Source organism: Clupea harengus, chromosome 10 (assembly GCF_900700415.2).
Source record: "Clupea harengus chromosome 10, Ch_v2.0.2, whole genome shotgun sequence".
Classification (NCBI taxonomy): Eukaryota; Metazoa; Chordata; class Actinopteri; order Clupeiformes; family Clupeidae; genus Clupea; species Clupea harengus.
This window is the reverse complement of record NC_045161.1, coordinates 25777251-25802250: the sequence shown is the minus strand read 5'-3', so window position 1 is coordinate 25802250 and position 25000 is coordinate 25777251. Positions and strand designations below refer to the sequence as shown.

Sequence of the window (25000 nt, the reverse complement as noted above, 5' to 3'; positions counted from 1 at the left end):
GGAACAAAAGGCATAAGCCTCGACACATTATCGAATAGTATTTCTGCTGGAAACGCCCGTCCCTCACTGCCAGACAGACCTGTAGAGTGTGTGGGAGGCATGGCCTCAGTCGGCACCTGGAGCCCATTGTTTGTGGAAGGTGTGTGCTTTATGTCTGGGTTTGTTGTGTGTATGTGGAGACAGGTCTGTGATTTTTGCTTCACAAATTCTGTTTTTGATGGTCTGGGGGCCAGCTTGAGCATACTAAGTGCTGCAGTTGGTAGGCTTGACTTTATTAAGGGAAGTGGTGTATGTGTGTGTGTGTGTGTGTGTGTGTCTGTGTCTGTGTGCTGCAGTTGGCGGGCTAGACTTTGTTGAGTGCAGTGGTGTGTGTGTGTGTGTGTGTGTTGCAGTTGGCGGGCTAGACTTTGTTGAGTGTAGTGGTGTGTGTGTGTGTGTGTGTGTGTGTGTGTGTGTGTGTGTGTGTCCTGTGACGCCACACACATGTTGCTTCCACTAACAGCCCACCTTAGCCGCTCCCAGGGGCTTACTCAATTCTAAATGCCCACTTCTGGAGGTCTGAGGAGAGACACACAACACCAACAGCTCAGCCTGCTCGTGCCATTCTGTCCACACACACACACACATAACCGCAATCATAATCTTACTCCTACAGACTTCAACAAACAACCTCTCTCTCTCACACACACACACGCAGACAGACTCTTTCTCTCTCTCTCTCTTTCTCAGTTAGGACCAACAGGCTGGAGAGTCAGCACTTTTTTATGCTTTAATCAATTACAAAGCCAATTAAAACAGACTGGTCTGTCATGAACTCTTTCTCCAGGAGGGAACTGTTTTGTGCATATACATGCACGTGTGAAAGTCTGCACACACACACACAAGAAAAGAAAAAAGTTCTTCATCATCACCTTGATGGAGCTGTTTGCTTAGAGGACGGCTGCACAGCAGGGCCTGCATGTCACATAATAGAGTTAAATGGAACAATTTGCTGAAGTGACTGTGCCTCATCATTTCCTGTTGCGTGTGACAGGAGCTGCTAGCTTGCCCGTATTGTCAAGGAGAAGCTGCCATTCCAATCCATCTAGCACTTTAGCAGCAATGCTAAATATTAAGCTAACGGCTAAATGCTATACTAACCGCTAAGCCAGGAACAGAGTGGGTTGCACAGGCTATTCTTGGTGGCGGTCTGACAAGAAGTCATGTCATGTGCTGTAGGTGCGATAGCCCCAGAGAGTGTGACTCTGATGTCCCTCTCTTTACATCCTCTGCACTGAAAGACTGATGTATGCTTTTATCACGAGCAGGCTAGACTACTGTAACGCTCTATTTGTCTGCTCTACCAAGGAAAGCCATTAGTCAATTACAAATAATATAGAATGCTGCCCCAAGCCTTTGGAATACTCTGCCAGAGTAGAGAGTGCCGCTGAAACGGTGGAAACCTTTAAGCGAGATCTTATGATATACCTCTTCAATCTCACCTGTTATTCTCTGTGATATCTATCTGTGGCTCAGTGGCGTGTAGTGGCTCTGTAGTAAATGTGTATGTGTGTGCTTTGTAATATGTCTGCATTTCACATTATACTTTTGTGTACACATTTACACGTTTATATCCTTCTGGAAACTTAGTGTTTGTCCCCCCCCCAATTTCCTCTGCTCTGCATACTTCTCTCTCTCTCTCTCTCTCTCTCTCTCTTTCTCGCTCCGTCTATTTCTCTCTCTCCGTCTCTCCCACTCATTTGCACTTTGGTGGAAGTGTGGCAGGGGTGACACGAAGTGAAACTTTCTTTGAGAAATGGCAGGACTCTTTGACACTGCAGTCGTGGCACTGGAGGAGGGGGGGGGGGTTGGGAAGACAACGCACTTAGCTATTCTCTGAGGGGAGACAGAGATGTTTTGCGAGTGATCCATTTGAGCGGCACTATCTGATGCCGCCGTATCCCACCGAGTGAATAATGCCCCTTCTCCAAACCTCAGCCTGATGATTTACAAATGCTGTTTACAGCCAAGTGCCTGGGTGAGTGTGTACCTCAGTGTGTGTGTGTGTGTGTGTGTGTGTGTGTGAATGCAAATGTGTGTGTGTGTGTACAGTTGTGTGTGTGTGTCTGTGTGAGAGAGAGAGAAAGAGAGAGAGAGACAGAGGGTGGAAAGAGAATACAACAGAAAAGAAAATGAAGAGAGGAATGGCGAACGAGATAAAGACAGAGAGGCAAACCAAACCAAGTAGAGCGAGAGGGAGAGAGAAGAAAAAGCACAATGGAGAGAGAGCGAGAGAGAGAGAGAGAGAGAGAGAGAGAGAGTGATTGGAAGGAGGAAAAATACTGGAACAGAAAGGATGAGAAGATGAGTGGGTTAGGAAGACGTATACAAAGAGATGCAATACACAAGCAGGAGTCTCACACAGAGAGAGAGAGAGAGAGAGAGAGAGAGAAAAAGAGAGAGAGAGAGAGAGAGAGAGAGAGAGAGAGAGAGAGAGAAAGAGGAAAGAGGGTAGACAGGAATTGAGACTATGAGCAGTGTGTGAAGACAGCGGGCGTCTGAAGGAACAGCTCTCAGTCTCACATCTGCCATGCCTGCACCTCAGACAACTCCGCAGTTTCACCCACTGCGCAGCAGTCAAATGAGTGTGTGTGTGTGTGTGTGTGTGTGTGTGTGTGTGTGTGTGAGAGTGTGTGTGTGTGTGTGTGTGAGATACGAGACCCTGTGTGACTTATACACACTGACAGCTCTGTTATTCGTATGGACTCGGGGGGGCCTGCCCAACTCCCCCCAGCCCCCTCCCCGGCTCTATCAGTGACAAACAGGACGAGAGCCAGAGGCCCGCACAAACCCTCCTCTCTTCAGCCCTCTCCCTCATCCCTGTGTGCCTCCTTCAACCCTCTCTTCCTCCATCGCGCGCTCTCTCTCTCTCTCTCTCTCTCTCTCTCTCTGCCCCTTCGCATCATTCCTCCCTTACTTTTTAAGCTGACCCAAATGTTCTCCTCTTCTCTGTATCATTCTCTCTCTGTCCTCTCATCTTAGCTATTTAGCTTGCCCTCCCACTCTCCCTCCCCTCCCTGTCTCTCTCTCTTTCTCTCTCTCCCCCTCCCTCCCTCTCTCTCTCTCTCTCTCCCCACCCCTCGGTCTCCCTCCCTCTCTTTCTGCCTATCACTCTCTGTCTCTTATTCTCTCCCTACTCTTCCTCATTCTGTCACTTACTCCTTTCCTTCCTGCCTCTCTCTCGCTCTCCGTTTCCCTCTCGCACTCTCTCTCTCTCTCCACCCGCCCTGTCCTGCTCCTCTCCTCTCCTCTCTGAATGATCACTCTGTTTATATAGCCTGTTTCTTTTATCCAATTTCACACTCCTCGGCTTGTTTACCAGTCTTGGGAGCCCCATAAAGCTGCTATGCCCTTTTTCCTCTGCAGCCAACTACCCTCCTCTCTGCGCCCCCCTCCATCCTAGCAGCTCCGGCAGGGAAATATCACACAGCCGGGCTTGAGCTGCAGCCCCGCACTTTCCCCCGTCGTGATTGGCTGCCCAAAGTTTTTAAAGCAGAGCTGAATTTGGTGGTGTGTGTGTGTGTGTGTGTGTGTGTGTGTGTGTGTGTGTGTGTGTGTGTGTGTGTGTGGTGCCATTTCTTTACCCCTCGGATGAAGACGGTTCTAAATAAAGACGGGCCATCTTGTTGCTGTCGTGGTGCCTTTGACATGATTGTGACTAGGGGATGTATGTGTGTTTATGTGTGTGTGTGTGTGTGTTTGCAGTCTTGTGTGTGAGTACATGCGTGTATAGCCTGTGTGTATGTGTGTGTGTGTTTATGGTAAGGATGTGTGTGAATGAGCGTGTGTGTTACGGTGGTCAGCTTCTGTAAGACAAGGCCTTGTGGGAGGACTGAGTCACCAAAAGGATTGTGTGTGTGTGTGTGTGTGTGTGTGTGTGTGTGTGTGTGTGTGTGTGTGTGTGTGTGTGACATGGCCAACCCTTCTGTCTGCATGGAGGACAGTGATGCGCCTGACGGCACAGCGTCCCCTTCCCTACCGGAAGCGCTGCATCCACAATAGGACTGGGTGACTCACATGACACATGGACATAATGTACACACACACACACACACACACACACACACACGGGCTCTCTCTCTCTCTAACACACACACACACACACACACACACACACACACACACACACACACACACAAGCAAGCACACATGCATGCGGGCTCTCTCTCTCTCTAACACACACACATGCTGGCTCTCTCTCTAACACACAAACACACACACACACACACACACACACATATGTACTGACATCTATTTATTCATACATAACGCCTGTCCGACCCACTACTTACTATATATTAGCCTCAGTGGTAAAGTTTGCAGCCTGGCTAAGCGCACTTCATTTGTCTTGTGTTTTTTTCCCTTTAAAGAAGAGAACTCGCCCAAAGGTGGCCTGTTGATGCTCAGTGGCGTGCACCATGCCAGATGGCCCCCCTTCAGCCCGCAGCCAGCCGATGTTAGCTGGACCATTATTTCACAATATAGGATTAATATTAATAATAATTAGAACGTCACAAAAATATAGAACTTTAAGCCACTGGCAGGAAAAACAGCCGTCAGATCGGTAGCCAATCATAACACCGAAAAGCCTGTACCCTCTGCATATACTGCCCATTTTCAAATTCACAAAATTAACTTATATTCTAAAAGAACTACAAAGATAATACATCCAGTCCCCACAACCTTCCTTGCATCCTTTACAAACCAATCAAGATTCAACATAAAGTTCCCAACCTCCAGTCTCTAGATATAGCCTATAGGCTGACTATTTCTTTAGCCACCCCCTTTAACCAACACTAGCAGCTCTTTAAGGGCTTACAAACGCCAATTATACCCAAATCAAGGTTTGTGTCTGGCATCCAACTTAAGAGTAGCCTATACTATTCCATACTATACCTATACTTCAAAAAGCACTGTAAGATTAGCTCTGTTAGATTTAGCTCTGTGGCTAAAAACAATTGGGCTCACTGTTGTAGAACAGCCCTTTTTCTAACACTGTTAATTAAGCCATAACCTAATTTCCAGTGCATATGTTTTAGCTAAAGGTTTCAATCTAATTCATGGTTTACACTACAACATGTAGGCGTAGAGTCACAATTAATGAATGAATGAACTCAATGAGTCACAGCTGAGTCCACTGACTCCTTCTTAGACGTTTATTTTTGCATTCCGGGGCACAGTGATTGCAAATCATTTTGATAATACAGTCTACACTCCACTGAACTTTTTCCTGACACTTCCTGTATCCATCGTTTCAAATTAAAAGCCCTATGCAGAGTCGTGTAATTGCAACTTCATGACATTTCATAAAATTCTTAAACAGCGATGGTGATAATTTTGCAGCAGCGGGCCGCCACTGCAAAATGTATGTAACAGAAACACTGCTGCATATATATATATATATATATACACACACACACACACACACACACACACACACTCACAGTGTACATGTGCTTAGTCTAAGAAGGGTGAATGAGTTGCTGTCTTTGAGTGCCAACCCCTGAGACACACACACACACACACACACACACACACACACACACACACACACACACACACACACACACACACACACACAGTGTGGCTGATAAATAACCATGTGTCCAGTGTGTTAGAGAGGGGAGTACTTACGGAGTCGCTGTCTTCGAGCGCTGCCAGCACGAAGCAGCGGTAGTTCTGCTGGCCGGGCAGGGGCTTGTTGAGGAAGCCGTTGTACCTCTTCTCATCCCCCAGGGTGAAGGTGTCGGGGAGGCTCTCCAGCTTGGCCGCGATGTACGACCGCAGGAAGTCCTGGGCCTGCCGCCGTCTCCGCACGCCATTGCTGTCTGTGCTTTTGGCCTCAAGGAGCTGCCAAACACACACACAGACACATAGTTCATTGTGTGTGTGTTCAAAACACATTATGGTCTTATTTAAAACACACAAAACACATTATGATTCATACCCAATTTCACAAAAGGGCATCTTTATTTCAAACTGTGTTTATATTCCATCCACACCCGTGCCCAAGACACCTTAAACACGACCATACTCTCTACTCTGTTTGGTATTCCTCACACTTCTTAAGCACTCTTCTTCTTCTTCTTCAGGAAGAGCAACAACTGAACATTAAAAAATAACACTGAGAGACTGTGGCCCCGCGGTGACCTCTGGGGGTCGCGGGTTTAGGCTTTATTGGAGGGCCTCAGGTGTCTGTGGGAGTGAGAGACTGTTAATGTTCACTCTCACCGACTGACCCACCGACCGAATAGGGAGGCGTCTGACCAGCCGCCGTTGAGTCATCTTCTCAACAGCTGTCTCCGCTCAGCGCAAGAGTTCTCCCTCCCCCTCTCTTTTTTTTTCTCTCCCCCTCTCTTTCTCTCTATTTTCTTTCTCTCATTCTCCCTCCCCCTTATCAATTTCTCTGTATATCTGTCTTCCTCTCTCTCTCTCCCTTCCTCCCTCTCCATCCCTCCCTTCCGCTCTTCCTCCCTCGCTCACTCTCTCTCTCTCCGACGATCTTTATCGAATTTTCTCCTTCTTTCCCTTCTCTCACCTGTGACTAATCCATTTCTACCACGCATTACAGCCGAATATCTTATTTAAAAAAAAAAAAAAGACACCTAGACATTGTTTCTTTTCTTCCTTAGGTGAGAACCTCGACCTTACACACACCACTGGCAAGCTACTCTGAGCCACAGTGGCAGCGAGAGAGAGAGAGAGAGATGCTGTGGTGTGGAATCACAGGCGTATTTGGTGCCATATTTTTGAGGTCTCCTTGCATCCTAAAAACAACTCTCATCTAACTGGCAACTCATCTCATGATCCAATCCCTGCTCATGAGAGAACCTCACTTTGGAGAGAGAGAGAGAGAGAGAGAGAGAGAGAGAGAGAGAGAGAGAGACACACACACACACACACACACACACACACACACACACACACACACACACACACACACTCACACACACTCACACACACACACAGAGTGTCTAAGGGAGACACTTCAACTGTCTCAAAGGCACCAGGGATCTGGGCATATTTATTTTACGAGCGTGATGCTTTTTTGATATTGAATAGGCTGCACTTTAAAGTTTTACTTTTCACTTCGTCTCTCAGTGTTTTTTTTTCTTTCTGCAGACGGCAGTGCATTGAAAGAAAGCAAACTCAGGAGAAAGCAGAGGAGCTGTGTTCAAGCCCAAAAGGTCTTTATTAATACCACAAAGGAGAAGAAAAGCTGCCCCTTTTTTCAGGGGAATGGGGCTCCTCAAAGTGTGTCAGATGCTCTGCATCAGGACTGAATGACAGGGAGGTTTTCAGTTCTACCACTGTGCTGACACATAGCATCCCTATCCCTTCCCCTTCCATCAACACCCCACCACCACCCACCCCAAAAGGAAGATTTTCAATAAAGTGTGTCAAAACACTCATCAGTGGGTGAGTGTTCCTTTATTTTCTGACACTTTTGGAGCTGTGACAACAGATGAGCCTTTGATGTATCTTCATGTGCTCGTGGTGAAAGCCGCTTAATGCGACTCTTAGGGCAAAGATTAGGTGCAATTTTCAGCTCCGTCCTCAGGGGGAGCTGTTGAGCTTCTCTCGCTCTCTTTCACAGGCTCTACACGTGATGCGGCGTCGGACCTACACTGTACAGTTCATTCTATGAAGAAGAGCCACACAGATCTGCGTCAAAACACGCGCACTCTCTCTCTCTCTCTCACACTCACACACACACACACACACACACACACACACACACACAGAAATAACCCACCTCATCCAGGTCCATGTCCTCTGGGTTCTCCCATCTCTGTGTAGTCGAGGTGACAGGAACAACCACAATGTAGAACCACCTACGACAGGAGAGAAGAGTCAGAACTGTGAGCTCGAAAAGCCTGACTGCTTCAAAGCCACTCACTCTGCCTCGCTGTGAGCACGAGCACTGGGGTGCAACCAACACACACACAGAAAAGGGCCAGAGTCTGGCAATACACAGATGCGTTCCCACGGGCAGTGTCTGGTGGTGTGGCTGGAGTGGCGAGCCGTTCCAGAGCATGCTTCTATTCGGCTAAAGGATCATGAAAAAGAGCCAGGAAGCAGGTGTATGCAGGACTGTGTGTGTGTGTGTGTGTGAGTATGAAAAGTGTATGTGAGTGAGTAAGTGTCTTTCTGGGTGTGTGTGTGTGAGTATGTATGTGTATGTGAGTGAGTAAGTGTGGATGGGTGTGTGTGTGAGCGTGAGCGTGAGTGTGAGTGTGAGTGTGTGTGTGTGTGCGAATTCTAAATCTATATGACACTTCACGCTGGGCAGCCTCAGCCTCTGGAATAAAGGCCCAGTTTCCCAGCGTGATCCGGAAGCTTCTCCCATTCAAGCCACAGCGCTCCATTTACACACCTCCTCCGAGAGGAGCTGCAGCGCCACGGGCAACAATGTCTCTCACATACCCACAAAGATGGGGGAAGAAAAAGAAACCTATTTCACTTCATCTAACAAAACCTGGCTGATTCTCATTATTGTGAACCTCCTTCTGAATGTTCTTTTTAACTGTGCGATGCGGAGAACTACGTTTTTCCTGTGCTTTTGTTCTCCCCTCTTCCGCCATGAAGGTGTTAGTGGCTTTTGCAGAAATAAACACTCGAAACGCAATTAAAGCTCCTGTATGCGTCAGCGTATCACATCGGAAAATAAGGGGCCTCGTCTAAAATTGCAGCCTCGAGATTAGTCTCCTTAAAAACATGATTTGTACTTTTATGTCTCTCCCATGTATTTTTCCCCTTCACGCCACCTCTTGAATAAATTGCTGTAATGTTTGGACTAGTGCATAAAAAACCTGGTTCGGCATGCTCAATGAATGTGTGCAGGCGCCTCTCTGCTTGAATGGAGGAAGCTTTGAGAGAACCTTCAGGCTACACTCTCTTTTTCTCTCCCCCTCCATCTCTCTTTCTCTCTCTCTCTCTCTCTCCATCTCACTCTCTGTGATCTCAAATGGCCTCTGAAGCGGGTGCGATGGGGAAGTAACAAGGCAGTTATGAGTGGCGACATGGACCAGGACAAATAAAGGAAACCTGCTGTAGCATTCCTGACGGGGCCGTTTCTGGCGCACGGAGGTTTAGGCTATTGATTTCGCATTAGCATGGGAAGCCATGTTCTTTCTGTTCGACTGCCAGCCTTGCCTTTGCCATGCGTTATGTGTGTGTGTGAGTGTGTTTGTGAGTGTGTGCTTGTGTGTGTGTGTGTGTGTGTGTGTGTGTGTGTGTGTGTGTGTGTGTGTGTGTGTGTGTGTGTGTGTGTGCGCTTGTGTGTGTGTGCTTGTGTGTGCTTGTGTGTGTGTGTGTGTGTGTGTGTGTGTGTGTGTGTGTGTGTGTATGTGTGTGCTTGTGTGTTTGTGTGTAGGAGTATTTGCGTGCTGTCTGCCACTCTGCGTAATTGCTTGACACGTCATTCTTAAAGTCGCCCCCTTAGCCCCTCGACAACTCAAACACATTTTTTTCTCCTCTTCTGATTCGTTTGTTTCTGTTTTTCTTGTTTCTGCCCTGAAACGCTCGAGACCTCACCAGCGCTGATCGATCGCCAGCGAACAGTCAGTGACGTAGGAGACGTACTGCCTCTGCTTCTCCCTCTCTGAACCCGCATCCCCTAATCCCCCGCCATCAATACAGAATGCTGCTGACAGACATATCTTCTGTCCTTGTGCGCCTCCATCCCCGTGCTCGTCCTCCCAATTGACCATCAGACCTCAGACTCGTCCTGTTGACCGCTGGAGCTTCAGACGACGGGCCAGCGCCACGCTACGGGACAGGAGTACGACGGCGATGGCGGTAGCAATGATGAAGTGACGAAGACACCGCTCCTCACATTAAGCGCTGTTCTAGAGGACGTCTAATGGTGGAACTAATTGAGTTCAAATGAAGTTGCAGGGTGGCGATGAGGAACTGAGTGATTACTGAAGGGGAGGGGACAGGGTGCTCGTGATGCTCATGAGGATGATAAAATGACCATCTGACCTATATAGACTACTCACATTAACAGCTGACTATGGGCTGGACCTGGTCCTATTTTATAAGTATGTGTCCGTCTGTGTGTCTATGTGTGTGTGTGTGTGTGTGTGTGTGTGTGTGTGTGTGTGTGTGTGTGTGTGTGTGTGTGTGTGTGTGTGTGTGTGTGTGTGTGTGTGTGCGTGTGCACGTGAGTATATGTACGTATGAGACTGGAGGCTGATAGAGGAAGTGTGACCGTGTATAGTGAGACTGACTGCAAGTTAGGGAAGCTTCTTGGACTGGACATGCCTAGACAGAAAAACACTGCTCACAATCTTGGATGGAGCTGAGGGTTGCTGACAGAAAAACACTGCTCACAATCTTGGATGGAGCTGAGGGTTGCTGACAGAAAAACACTGCTCACAATCTTGGATGGAGCTGAGGGTTGCTGACAGAAAAACACTGCTCACAATCTTGGATGGAACTGAGGGTTGCTGTCAGCTCTGTGCGAGACGGGGACCGGGAGAGTGTCTTTGTTCATGGTGGAATTGTGATTGTGTAATGACAATGACTGTTGGTGAGCTACTTCATGCATGCACATAAAACTGGATATAACTTTGTGGATTCCAGTTCCACGTCTTAACAAACAGCGGTCAGGCTGATGACGTGCTGTCGTAGACTACTCACTTGACAGTGTCGCTCTGGACTTTGGGCAGTGTGACCGTGAGCCTGCCGCCCTCCTCTGGGCCATCATTGTAGCGTGCCGGTTTGGTCTTGAGCAGGTCCGGTGCGGTCCGGATGGACACCTGCTGCTGCAGACCCCCGGCGCTGCTTCCCCGGCTCATCAGAACAAACGAATAGTCCGTGTCGGGCTGCAGTCGTGTGATCAGCTTCCGCCGCTGGTGGCCCTGGACTTCTACGCTCTGCTGGTTATACAGGATCTGACCAGAGACAAGGGGGTAGGTTAGTGATTTTAGCTCTGGTTAGCATTCCTGACTGAACATCTGTTCTGGAGTCAACGGGAAGTTAGCGATTAGCAGTTAGCATTCAGCAAACATCTGTTCTGGGGTCAGTTCTCCCTGGGATGGTTTATAACACTCATGGGACAACAAATACTGGTCTTAAAACTGTATGGCCACAGCCAAAAGAGCTGACTCTATCCCTGAAATATGTGGCAGATTATGACGCTGGCTTCTTGTTTTGATGCAGCTGAAACTGCTGGAACACGATGTCTCATTCATATTTACCCATTTATTTAGCTGGAAACAAATAACCACATGAAGATTGTCTTATAACACCTTCGTACATACTTAGTAACACGGTTATAACCACCATATTATCCACAGCCTCCACACGTGACGCTGCGGGTCCTTGGTGACCTGACTATATAAAGCCTATTTACTGTTTTACCCAGCAACTCTTTCTTTGAGAGTCTCCACTGCATTTTTCATGGTGGGGGAATAGGAGAAGGAAAACACTGCACGGCTTGAACTGAGCCTTGCAGGCTGACCTTGTCTGCCAAGCCTCATTGAGATGGAGTACACAGCGCCCCCTAGTGGTGGTGGCCCGTGTGCATCCCTGGGAGTGTAATCTCAGCCTAATCCCCCGCGGTAAACCCCTCCATCCCATCACAGAGGCCTTACCTTGAAAGGCACTTGAGACTTAAAGGTTTCCGGGACTTCCCATGTCAGCAGCACAGAGCTCTTCATGACCACCGTCACGCCAAAGTTTTTGGTAAACTCTGCAGGAATGACAGAGAGAACGAGAGAAAGAGAGAGAGGGGATAAGGATAGACAGGAAAGTGGGGCAAAGAGAGAGAGAGGGGGAAGAGAGACAGTAGCAGAGAGAGAGAGAGAGAAAGAAGACGAACGACAACAGACAGAGAAACAATTGTGAGAAGACAGGCGCTGGGTGAGACAGGCACATGTCAACAATCTGCGCCTCGTCTGAGCGCCGGCAGCCATGGAGAACCAGACGAGCCGCAGGAACACTGCGGCGCGTCGAGGAGCGTCTGAGGGACAGGAAACAGGAAACGCCCAGAGGAAGCCATTTAGGGCACGTTTTGTCTCCCTGTCTCCCACACACTGGGGCTGCTCGCCACTGACTGAGACCCAGAGAGGACGCTGGGAGAATAATAATCAAAAAAAAGACTCCACACAAAGCAAAGCATTCTCCCCCGAGAAAAGAAAAGAAAAGGAAGAAAAAAAGGCTTTGATGATGAGGAAGAAAGAGAACAAAAATTCAGAGTTCAGAGAGAGAGAGACATCCTGGTGTCATGACAAGGCGCCAAGTGATGGAACACCAGAATGTCGACCCATTTAAATTTCAACGCAGGGCACGCGAAAGGGGAAAGAAATTATCGCCGCGCCCTTATCAAGGCGTGCGCTATCGCACATAAAGGTGAGCGCTAACTCAGCCGGAAGAGCTGGCTAAGCAGAAAAAAAAGGAGCGATTCCAAACAGACCATGTAAAAAGGGTCTTTTTCTCCCTCTCCCTCTCTTTCTCTCTCTCATCGCAGCATATGTGCAGACTAATATGAACACGAATGAGATGGAGAGAGAGGGATAGAGAAAAAGAGAGAGAGAGAGAGAGAGAGAGGAAGAAAGAGACTGCACAGGCCCATAGGTTACGCTGCACTGGTTAGGAGACTGCGGTCCACTTACCACCAGCTTCCACAAGCAATGCATCTGTTCTACTCAACTACCATCTGCTCTGTGAGTGTGTGTGTGTGTGTGTGTGTGTGTGTGTGTGTGTGTGTGTGTGTGTAGCCTGGGAGATGAAGTATGAAAGTGTGTATTGGGAATGACTGTAGGTGAGTTAGTTCATGCCTGAACAAACTACTGAATGCAGTGTTGGATGTGGGGATATATGGCTTGTGTGCGTGTGTGTGTGTGTGTGTGTGTGTGTGTGTGTGTGTGTATGTGTGTTCAAGTGTCTGTGTTGCACAGGCTTGACCAGGAGGCAGAAGAACAGACACAGTCAAACACAGATATGTATGTGCTTGTTTATGCATTTGTTTGTGAGTTCATGCGAGTGTACATATAAGCGCATTGGTGTATATCTGTTCCTGTGAGTATGTGTGCTCCTGTGTGTATGTGTGCTCCTGTGTGTATGTGTGTGTGTATGTGTGTATGTGTGTGCGTGTGATCTCCTGTGTGTGTTCCTGTGTGTATGTGTGTGTGTGTGTGCTCCTGTGTGTATGTGTGTGCGTGTGCTCCTGTGTGTATGTGTGTGCTTCTGTGTGTATGTGTGTGCGTGTGATCTCCTGTGTGTGTGCGTGTGATCTCCTGTGTGTGTGCGTGTGCTCCTGTGTGTATGTGTGTGCGTGTGCTTCTGTGTGTATGTGTGTATGTGTGTGCGTGTGATCTCCTGTGTGTGTGCGTGTGCTCCTGTGTGTGTGCGTGTGCTCCAGTATGTGTGTGTGTGTGTGTGTGTGTGTGTGTGTATATACACGCCTGTGAACCTTCAAACCCAGCTCCGCCCCAGGCTATTCCCCCTCTGGCCCTCGTCCCCCCTGTGTGCCTCACCTGCCACAGAAGTGGACATGGTCCTGCTCTGAATGCTGGGACTGAGGGGCCCCGCTCCCTTGCTGGTGAAGGCGCGCACGCGGATGTCGTAGGTGGTGTCCGGCTGCAGGCCCTGGATGGTGAGCGTGGTGTTGGTGGTGCTGTTGGTGCGGTTCTGCTGGCTGTTGATGTCGCGGTACACCACCACGTACTGCACGATGCGGCCGTTTCGCTCCGCCAGCGGCGGGGGCTCCCAGGCCAGCTTGGTGGTGGTGGTGGTCAGGCCCACCACGCTCAGGTTCTGCGGGTAGCTGCCCGGAAGGTCCTCGGGCGTGCTGATCTCCTTGGTGTACTCCTCGCCGTTGCCCGCGCGGTTCTTGGCGCTCAGCCGGAACAGGTAGGTGGCGCCCTTGTGCAGGCCGGTGACGGTGAAGTGGTCGTCGGCCTTGCGGAAGTCGCGCACGGTGAAGACGCGCTCCTCCTCGCGCTTGTACTGCAGGCGGTAGCCCATCAGCTCGCCCACCATCTCCTTGGGCGGCTGCCACTGGATCAGCGCCGTGTTGCCGATGGTGGTGCTGATCAGCATGGTGGGCTTCCCTGGCACTGCACAGGGCAGAGAGAGACCATCAAGACAAAACACAGAAACTTTGTCACAAACTGTACAATATAAACTATATGCATGTGGACAATTGGTGTATATGCACATATATTCATCTTAGATCATTTCATCAAAGTTCACACACACACACACACACACACACACACACACACACACACACACACACACACACACACACACACACACACACACACACACACACACACACACACACACACACACACACACACACGGCCACAGACACAAACATACACACACTACTGGCAAGATAAAGTCTGCAGATATATGCACATATATTCATCTCGGATCATTTCAGCACATTTATGAAGTGTACAGAATTTGTATTCATCTGTATGACTGTATTGCTTCTATTTATCTGTCTGTTCATTTATATTTATACAGATGCACTCACGCGACGCAATCCAAATTAAACTCTATGGCTGGAACCAACTTCAATCTCTTAAAGCCACTGCTATCATATCAAATCTGAGAACCTTAAATGTTTAAATCCCTCCCTGTCAGGAGTGTTCTGTTTTTAATGTGTGAAAGCACTACAGACCACTCTGTGCTAAAGGACTCCCACTGTACTGGTTAAGAGTTATAGCACTCCGGCCATCTTGCTCAAGTGTTTATGTAAGCACTACCACCTCCTGTCAATGACTTGATCTGCTCCAGCTTCCCTTCCTAGGGATGATGGGCCCCAGCTAATATCACTGCAGCTCATCTACTGTAAGCAGCACTATTAATCTGCGTTTGTCGATGGGCTAGCCATCTTGACAGCTACAAAGCTCCTGAAGACCTGGTGTTAATCTCCGTTTACTCCCGCTTCCTGATCTGCTTTTGTTTGGTGTTAGTTTGCCTCGTGTACACCACTGAGAGGCTCATCAGCCGTCTCTGGGCTCATCACATTAACACATGAAATGAATGAAGCTGCTGCTGCTGTGGGCTTTAAACTGTCTGCTAAGGGCACATCATCATGTAGTCTGTTTCTCACACACACAAACACACTTTAGTGGTCTGAACTCTGCACAAACCCAAACTGTCTTGTCTCCTTTCTCATTAACTATTCTCACAGGACACATAAAGCCACCCCCCCACCCCCACCCCAAATGCAAAACTGCTAGCCCCCCCCCCCCCCCCCCATCTTTCTCTCTCTCTTTCACACACACACACACACACACCTGCTCCAGTCGTTACGACCACTTTAGCTTTGCTCCGCGCTCCATCTCCTTTGGTGGTGTACGCCGCCACGGTGACCGAGTAGGTGGTCTCGGCCAGCAGCCCCGTTATGAAGGCCTCCTGGGGAGGGGAAGAAAAGCACACACACACACGTGAACACAAACACACACACGTGAACACACACACACACACACACAGAGAACCACAGGTCAGGCGGCGGTGCTGACGTCCCAGCCTCTATCCCCGGTTCACTCCCGCTGATTGCCCAGCCAAGCGTGCTCCATCTCGTCAGCGCTACACTTGAAACTAACCCCAGGCTGCCGGAACAGCGTGGACCGCGCGCACACACACACGCATACACACACAAACACACACACTACATCTTGGAAAAAGGCAGGTTAGTGCGGACAGTTCCCAAACCGAAGAAAGAAAGAAAAATAAAACACTAAAAATGGCTCGATGCAGGGGGGTTACAGAGGCTGTTCACCGGACAGAATGCACCATTTTGGATAACAAACTGATGCCACATGGGTAATTTTATATCCATATTATATCCATATCCATATATATATAGAATTTCCCACTATATGCTCAAGAAATATTGTTATCAGACAGTTGGCCATTTAAGATATCTTAACTTGATGGTGAATTTAAGGTATTAGTTTTAGAGGGAACTTTTTAATTATTAGCTAGGTGTCACTAATGATTCATGTTGTTGGAAATTATTGTGTTTTTCTACTCATTAAAAAGAGCTGCTTCGGTTTGTTGAGGGGAAAGAAACATGACAACCAAAAAAAGATGTCAAACAACAGAAAAGAAGTCTGATTACTCTTTGATACCCACAACCTGCCAAAATCTCGGCTGGTGAGCGGCACGATGGGGTCTAGCTACTGAAGGCTAACTGACTCGCTTTGAAACCACACTTTGTTTCTCAGCTTGCCATCTCCTCCTAAAATCTGCTATTTTGTGGCCTGAATAACTGATAATAGGAATACGATAAACATTCTTTTTTTTTATTCTGTCTCCGTGTTTCGTGAGTATAGTGTATTAGGACTTGTTGAAAGTAGTGTTAGTATAAGCATTAACAGTATGTGAGGCATGGCACTTAGAGAATTCACTGCCATAAATAATGTTTGGCAGGTGCATGTATGAACACATACGCAGACACACACCCCAATGAGTAGCTCCTCAACACACCTGTAGACAAATATCATTTGCATGCAAAAACCCAGTTCCCACGCACCAAGAAACACACACAAACACACACACATCACTCCCAAGATAAAGTCGGCAGACACTGACTACGTGCGTACACTCACAAAAACAGAGAAACACATACACACACACACACACGCATAGAAACAGATGCACAAACACAGACATCATTTGATCCTACCTTCACTCTCTGTTCTGTTCAAAGGACTGGCAGAAAATCTAAATCATGATAATTATTTTATATCAGTTGGTATCGATTATTATTCATAATTAATAAGACATATTTCAAAGGGCCCTCCCATGATTTTAATCCAATACACTTTTTGTAAAATTCTACAAATTACTCCTTACGATCCTCTAGTTGTCTGTCTAGTGTGTGTTTGTACACAGTCATGGCTCCATAAACAAGTACAGCCTATCGCCATAATGCCTCAGAAGCATGATGGGGTGGGGGGGGGGGGGTGGGGGTATAATTTGATTGGCTGTAAAGCTCAAATATCAACAACCCTTCACCCGAATGGGAGGCTACACCTTTAAGGTTGCGTGCTCCAATCCTTTGTGGCTCTATGGCTCCAGTCGATAGAAGCGACTGGAATGATCACATCTGAGAGAATGGCAGCAATAGAAGTCAGATTTTTTGAACACTCATGTGGTTCATGGGCTGCCGACAATCTCCAAACAAGTGATCCCTTTCAAATGGGGAATTGCAGTTATCATATTATTATAATTGAATTTAATTAAATTGAACTGAACTGACTAAACCTGCAGGTTTAACTGCAACTATTAGAGAGAGATGCTCCAGGCTCCAATTGCAAACACGCCACAAATTCCATATTTAACTACGATAATCGATCATAACTTCATTAAAGCATAGGGTTGCAATCGCTCACAACTCCATTAAAACATAGGGTTGCAATCGCTCATAACTCCATTAAAACATAGGGTTGCAATCGCTCATAACTCCATTAAAACATAGGGTTGGATTGATTGACATTAATGTTTGGAGCTTTTGAGCTGCTTCATGCCCTGCCATGCTGAGAAAAGTCTTTCCATTGAATCAACTGGCGTGGCACTGCTCTCTTTCTGAACAGCTCTGGATTAAACGGGTTCGTTGTGTTCCCAGTCTTGGTTGAAAATATTACCCTCTTATGCAACTTCCACAAAACTTTGATCTTGTCGCTCTTCCTCGCGTCCTTTCTAACGGCGCTGATCTTGTCACTACACGCTCCTCATGACGTTGAGGAATACAACTGATCAATAATTGCGGCACTTGTGCCACGCAGCACAATCAAAGGATGTGATTAGCTGTTTCTGAGTCAGGGAGGGAGCATGCGTGTTCATTAGGGTGTTTTTTTGACGAGTTTGCATTTAACCAGACAAACTTATCGAAACTTTTATCTAACAATTTTCGTACTGCTATCCAGGAAGTGTCTATCGCGATACTGTATTACCCAGGCCTACTGCCAGGCCTCATTAAAATGTTTAAACTCAAATGCTGAGTGGGAAAGTGAGATGTTCTTTTCAAGGCTAGGCAGTAATCAGAGGGGGGTCTCTATTTTTCACTCTCATCATCTTCACTCTCTCTCGCTCTCAATCTTTCTCGCCTTCTTCACAGGCAGAGTATTCTGCAGCCCTGTATGATGAATTCAGCATTATGGGCAGTGGTGTGTGTGTGTGTGTGTGTTCATGTGCTGTGTGTCTGTGTTCATTAGGGGGGTTATAGGGACAGTGGGACATACACAGATGAGAATCAAGGCAAACCGCGCGACTGTCGGCAGTTACAACCGTTGTGACTCTACTGGATTATTAGTAACAGGCTTTCTTTTTTTTTTTTTTTTTTTTTTTAACTGAAAATGAAAAAAATGAAATCTCTTTTGTTTAGATTTTAACAGAGAGGAACACCCAGTGTGCCTCTCCCTCCCTGCCCGTCTCCTTTCCCGCCATCAGATTAGCGCCCGTGGCTACAAGCAGGGCCCTGCACCGCCGAGACAGACTAACTGCTAGCGTGTAAATTAGCATGGCCATACAAGCAGGCTGAGCCTTCCACAGCCTCGGCCCATCTTTAATTACAATTTCATGGGGGCTCTTTCACATCTTTATTGCATGATATTGAAAAAAAAAAAAACACAGAGAGGGAGAGAGGGAGAGACAGAGGGAGAGGGGGAGAGAGAAGTGGAGGCTCTTCCCTAGCTAATTAAAGCCTGGCGTTATAATCACTACTTGTGCTAAGCAGCAGTTGGAGCAGGCTATTTTCAGTGTTAGCTCGCTTAGGGTTTGGGAAAAAGCAGGAAGGGTGGGGGTGTAGGGGGGGGGGGGTCGAGATGAGAGAGAAACGAGAATTATCTGAAGCTATTAAGTTTCTTTTAAAAGCCTCATTATTTAAATCGTACAGGATTCCCTTTTTAGTTTTGGAGAGGAGAGGGATTTTTTTCACCCAACCATTTTCTCAATTATGAAAAAAATATTCTCATCAACTCTCTTATTTTTCTGGAATGTTTTGGGAAGGGTGCCAGGAGAGGGGCATTAATAACCGTCAGTAATGAATCCAACCTTCCCCTCCAAAAAGGAGAAGATCCTTCATAATTTACTCATTCCACAGAAGACGCCGCGCCCCTGGGGCATCCAGGGCAAGGCAGTAAGCTCCATGACGACGCCAAAACAGGCATTCATCATCAAGGTCGGCATGTCCCACATGACCTTATATCCCGTAACCAACCAAAACAACTCCAGGGATGCTGAAGGTGCTCTGACTCCAGTTGGTACTATAATGTATATATATATAATATAATATAATATTAGCATGATTCAGTCTACAGAAACAAGAACGGAATAAGAAAGATATCGTAACGGTGTTAATTATCGGACGGCGTGTGTTATCGGCAAACGTTATAGATTGTTAATCCATTATTAAAGTTAGCATTTTGATTGTTTAACAGAATGGCCGATGTTTGACACGGTTCAATAACTGACATAGCAACGCTGGGATTTTTATCTTTGCATTTTTATGTAAGGTAAAGTTCTGAAGTTGATCCTTCTTACAGGAAGGGGGATCTAAGATACTTTTGAAACAGAATGATGATTTTGGTGTTTCAGGAGTGTGTGTGTGTGTGTGTATGGTAATGTGAGTGTGTGCATGTGTGTATGTGCGTGAGTGTGTGTGTGTAGAGTTGGTTGCTCATACTTCAGGTGCTTCAAGACTCCTCTGTGCCTGAACAATACTCTCTATGTACACCGATTGACTTCTTCTGTCACGTCTGTCAATCGGAGCACAGTCTCAGCCGGCAGTGAGAAGTGTCATGGCTGCTGCTCTGGATCTTTCTGCTATCTGAGAACTTCACAGATCTGTGCTTACATTCCTTGTGTGTGTATGTGTGCGCGTGTGTGTTTGTGTGTGTCTGAAGTGGGGTAGCTGGTGTTGAGTATGTCATCTCAGTTAGGTGTAAGTTTCTGTTTGATTCTTTCCCACCTTGATATCTGATAGGGAGGCAAGTTAAACAGGGCTGTGGTGTCTCTTACTGCTTCCTATGTAGTGGGAGGTGCTACAGACAATATGCACACACACACGCACACAGAAACACAAAAAAACACACACACAATCACACACACACACACACACACACACACACACACACACACACCCTCAGTTCTGTTTTAACACGCAAATGCAGACAGCGCTGCTGAGCATAAACTCATTCGACCCCATTGCTTAAACAAACAGAAGACAGAACACACACACATACACAATCACTAAAGTCGATCAGTTGGGATCCATCTGGGAAGTTATTTATTGGACTGTTCTCTACCTCAGGGCGAGAGTGTAAATCCACTTGTTTTCTTTGAAGCCAAATGAGAAATATTGGGCTTTTGAGCGCACAGCAAGCCTCCCTGTCTGTGTGTGTATCTGAGTGAGTGAGTGAGTGAGTGTGCATGTCTACCTTTGTGTGTGTGTATGAGAGTGTGCAAGTGTGTATGTGTTCCTGTGTTTTTCTGTGTGTGTCTGTCTGTATGTGTGCCTGTGCCTGTGTGTGTGTGTGTGTGTGTGTGTGTGTGTGTGTGTGTGTGTGTAAGTGCGTATAAGTGTGTGTTTGTGTGCATGATTAACTGACACACAGGCAGAGCAGCCTGCTAGGTGCGGAAACCAGTCAGCACTCTTGGCAGGCTGAGGCGGGAGGGGCCTTGGGTGTGGCTGGCTGACAGAATCACACGCACATTAACAGCTAACTCCTGCACCGGTGCTGTTCTTCTCCCCTCTCCAGTCAGAGACAAAGAGAGGATTTGCAGCTCCAACGCCTCTGAGGTAAGAGGAACAGCAGATTCTCACGCAACATGACGACACACAGCTAAGCCGGCACAGTAGAGAGAGCTGCAGACACACACACACACACACACACATTTACACCTGTGGTCAGGTATATACACAAAGCACATAGGCGCACACATAAACTTCACATGAGCAGCTAAGATGGTAAAAGGATATGCTGTGTGGATGTGTTCTGCAGCTCTCTCTCTCTCCCACACACACACACACTATTTTCTAGCAGACACAACTCTGCTCTGCACTCATCAGAAAACTCATCACCTGTCTGTTATCTAAACAGAAACTCAGGAGAGAGAGAGAGAGACAGAGAAGGTCTGCTTAGCTCCTGCACACAAACACACACACACAAAACACCCACCCACCAACTGCCGTATACCCAACCAAAACACAACCCCCACCACCCCCCACTCAGAACACCCCTCGCCCTCTGTTTGGCACACAACACTCAGTAGCACACACTGAGCCGAGCCCAAGCCTGCTCACACACCTTCACAACAGTAGCGACAGCACACGGCACACAGCACACGGCACACGGCACACGGCACACAGCACACGCTAAAGGAACATGAGGGAGAGCAGGGTGTGCGGGGGGGATGCAGCAGGTAAGCCACTGATGCAGGCTGTAATGGAAATGGGGGGGGGGGGGGGCATTAGGAGATGGAGGAGACCCAGCTGTCTGTGTTAATATGGAAGCAGCGAGCAGCAGAGGGAAGAGAGAGGGACGGGGGAGAGAGAGAGAGAGAGATAGAGAAGGACAGGGACGGGGAGAGAGAGAGAAAAAGAGAGAGAGAAAGAGAGAGACGGAGAGAGATAGAGAAGGATAGAGATGGGGAGAGAGAGAGAGAAAGAGAGAGAGGGGGAGAGAGAGAAAGAGAGAGGGGTGGGAATGGAGAGGGAGAGCCATAATGAGAATGGGGAGGAAAACAGATTTGAAAGCAGTCATCTATTCTGGCAGAGATACAGACAGAGAGGCAGAGAGATGGAGAAGGAGATGAGAGACTTCTGAGATCACAGGGTGAGAGAGAGAGAGAGAGAGAGGGATAGAGAGAGGGGAAGGGAGAGAGAGAGGGGGAGACATGGAGAGAACGTGACAAAGAATGATATATTTCTGTAGTCTCTTCTATCATGGTGGTGGCGATTGATGAGAGAGAGGGAGAGAGACAGAGACAGGGAGAGGAAGAGGGAGAGAGAGAGAGCGAGCGAGAGAGAGAGGGAGAGGAAGAGAGACAGAGGGAGAAAAAGAGAGGAAGAGAGAAAGGGAGAGAAAAAGAGGGAGAGGGAGAGAGAGAGAGAGGGAGAGGGAGACGAAGAGAGACAGAGGGAGAGAAGGAGAGGAAGAGAGAAAAAGAGGGAGAGAGAGAGAGAGAGAGAGAGAGGGAGAGGGAGAGGGAGAGTTAGATATAGGTGCACGGTGGGAACACTCTTGGCTCTAAGGGTGTACGGCTCGGCACCGGTAGTTATGCAGCTGCGTGTGAAGAAGTGCGGGGCTAATGGAGGCTCCCAGATAAAGGAACACCTCCTCTTCCCCAGTGAGGACACTTCCGCAGAGGGAGAAGAGGAAGGCTACAACACTGGTTTGCCAGGTGCTTGATCCTCCTGCATCAAAAGGGCCTTCAGGAGTACCAATTAAACTCTACAGTGAAAAAGTTCCTAATCTCGCTGAATGGGGCTTAGAAAGTGTGTGAGAGGAACAGTGTGAGTGGGAGACAAAGACAGAGAGAGAGAGAGAGAAAGAGAGAGATAATATACATATAGAGATGAAGAGAAATGGGGGGGGGTGGGGGGGGGGTGTAGGGGGTGAGAGAGTAGGTGTGAATGAAAGCGGGGAGAGGGGGGAAGGTGGGGATGTAGGAAGGTGGAGATGTTAGGCGTTAGGGTTCCCTCTGGAGTGAACATCCAGGCAGGGAAAAAACAGAGGCACACAGGAGGCACACAGGAACATTCCCAACAGGCCCGCTGGCCTTCCCCAAACCACCCGTCACACTCTTCAGCGTTACTCACATAGTCCGTGGATTCTTCATCGGCCCACTGACAGACAGACAGACAAGGGGAAGGAGGAGGAGGAGGGAGAGAAAGTCACAAACTACACAGGATTTCAAAAAAAAAAAGTTGAACTTTTTTTTTTTTTTTCTTGAAGAGGACTAGAAAGAAGGTAACAGGTTTCTAACAGTAGCAGCATGCATTTCTATTGCAGTTGTCAAACGCAGGTGAGACACTTTGCTGCCATGCATCTGAGGGGAGAGAGACAGAGTTATGAGTCAACAGGTGGTTACAGCGCCATCTGCAGGTGTGGAGGTGGCATGCTTCTTGAAGGAGATTCAGCTGGAGAAGAAAAGTGTCAGTGACAACAGGCGACACATACCTACCCATGGGTTCACTGCTGGAGTCGAGCATTTGAGCTAGATACGGGTTGAAATCATTTACCAGGAACTTACAAACTTACATTCAAGGGAAATGTCTAGAAAGCTCACAGTACCGTAACACCTGTGAGTGAAATGCTAACCATGAAAGAAAGAAATAGAGAATCAAAGAGACTCGTAAATGAGTTTCCTCTCTGAGGCGTGCATGTGCACACACACACACACACACACACACACACACACACACACACACACAGAGACACACACACACACACACCCCCAAACCCATGCATCTTTCTGCCTTGTTATTTCCTCCTTCCTGACCCAAAAGAGTCTCCAAACGCAGGAATAATGGCGCTGCGTTCATCTTTTCCGAAATAAACAGGTAAGCGCTGGCTGCGAAAGCACTGCTACTTTTTCACAAGCCAAGGCGGTGGAGGCGGCGGTGGCGGTGGCGGCCACCTCGGCAGGAAGCTGGGCCGGGCTCCAGCGGCGACGTGATAATAAACCCCTTTAAAGAGTGTGGGTGAGAAAACACCCTTCCCTGCAGTCGAGGTGTGTTTTTGTGTGTGTATGTGTGTGTGTGTGTGTGTGTGTGTGTGTTTGTGTATGGGGAGGATAATAACAACACCGCTAAGGCAAAAAACAAGCACGCTGGCTCACTTCAGAGGCGCACGCCAACAAAACAGATGCTGTAGCTACAAAACAGGTACATGCAGCGTGCCAGAGAGACAGACTACAAAGCTAACGAAGAGGGAGAGCACAAGAGCGCGCGCGCGTGAGAGAGACAGAGGGAGAGAGAGAGGGAGAGAGAACAGAACAGATACAGAGTGTGTGTGAGTGGGAGCCTGAGAGAGAAGCGGAGGGAGGGGGGGGGGGGGAGAGTAAGAGGGAGGATGGATTCCGCGTGGTATGCATTTCCACTCTTTTATTTACTCGTTCGGTTCGCTCGCTCAAATTCATCTCGTACTCGACGGAACACTTCAGCAGACTTGAGGCACTGTTAGATCAGCGCCTTTATAAATCTCTTCAACACACGTCCCCCTTGGTCTCATCCTCCTACATGAATGGAAATGAGTGTGTGGTGTGTGTGAGAGAGAGAGAGAGAGACAGAGAGGGAGAATGATGGGGTGAGAGTGCGAGAGAGGGAGGGAGGGACGGAGAGAGAGGGAGTAAGACAGCAGGAACAGAAGAAGAAGAGAGAGAGCGAGCGAGTGTGGCTAGTGATTTAGCTCTCCCCCTGTGCGGCTGTAATGTGTCTGTCAGTGGCTTGAGATTAAATTTCACCTTCAGATGTTGGAGCCCTGCCGCTTACTCAGCAGCCCCAGCCAAGGATTACATTTTTCTCTCCGTGGCTCCCGAAGGTGCCAGGCACCCACTTCCACAACAACTCCCACGCCGGCACAAAACACGCATGTGCACATGCTTCAACACACACACATACACTCACACACTCTCTGATTGATACACACACACACACACTCTCTCTCATACACACACACACACACTCATACACACACTCTCATACACACACTCTCATATACACACACACACACTCTCATACACACAAACACTCTCATACACACTCACTCACTCACAGCCATCCAGCTCCCAGTGTCCCTGCGGACCCCCTCTCTGCTTTAAGGGAGGCCAACAGATCCTCAGCGGACGCGTGCGTCTGCTCTGGCACCCTCTGCACGCACTTTTGCACCAATTGATTCGGAGATGCCGAGTGTGTGTGTGTGTGTGTGTGTGTGTGGGGGGGCATTTGTATTCCGCGCCGCAGCCTTGCTGACTAACGGAA

The 25000-nt window shown here is 48.0% G+C and overlaps 1 protein-coding gene across 9 annotated transcripts in view; it reads right to left on the bottom strand.

Moving 5' to 3' along the window:
- Positions 1 to 25000, bottom strand: part of ptprfa (protein tyrosine phosphatase receptor type Fa) — a 173457-nt gene that overhangs the window by 38493 nt on the left and 109964 nt on the right. For 6 of the 9 annotated variants that reach the window (XM_031574574.2, XM_031574576.2, XM_031574575.2 and 3 more), the window contains 7 exons: positions 22838 to 22864; positions 15306 to 15423; positions 13527 to 14108; positions 11643 to 11740; positions 10687 to 10940; positions 7796 to 7874; positions 5674 to 5889 (listed from right to left, as the gene is read on the bottom strand). In XM_031574574.2, coding sequence (XP_031430434.1) covers positions 5674 to 5889; positions 7796 to 7874; positions 10687 to 10940; positions 11643 to 11740; positions 13527 to 14108; positions 15306 to 15423; positions 22838 to 22864 — 1374 coding nt within the window. The remainder of the gene's footprint in view (positions 1 to 5673; positions 5890 to 7795; positions 7875 to 10686; positions 10941 to 11642; positions 11741 to 13526; positions 14109 to 15305; positions 15424 to 22837; positions 22865 to 25000) is intronic. The other 3 variants (XM_031574578.2, XM_031574582.2, XM_031574579.2) reach the window with 1 other exon arrangement.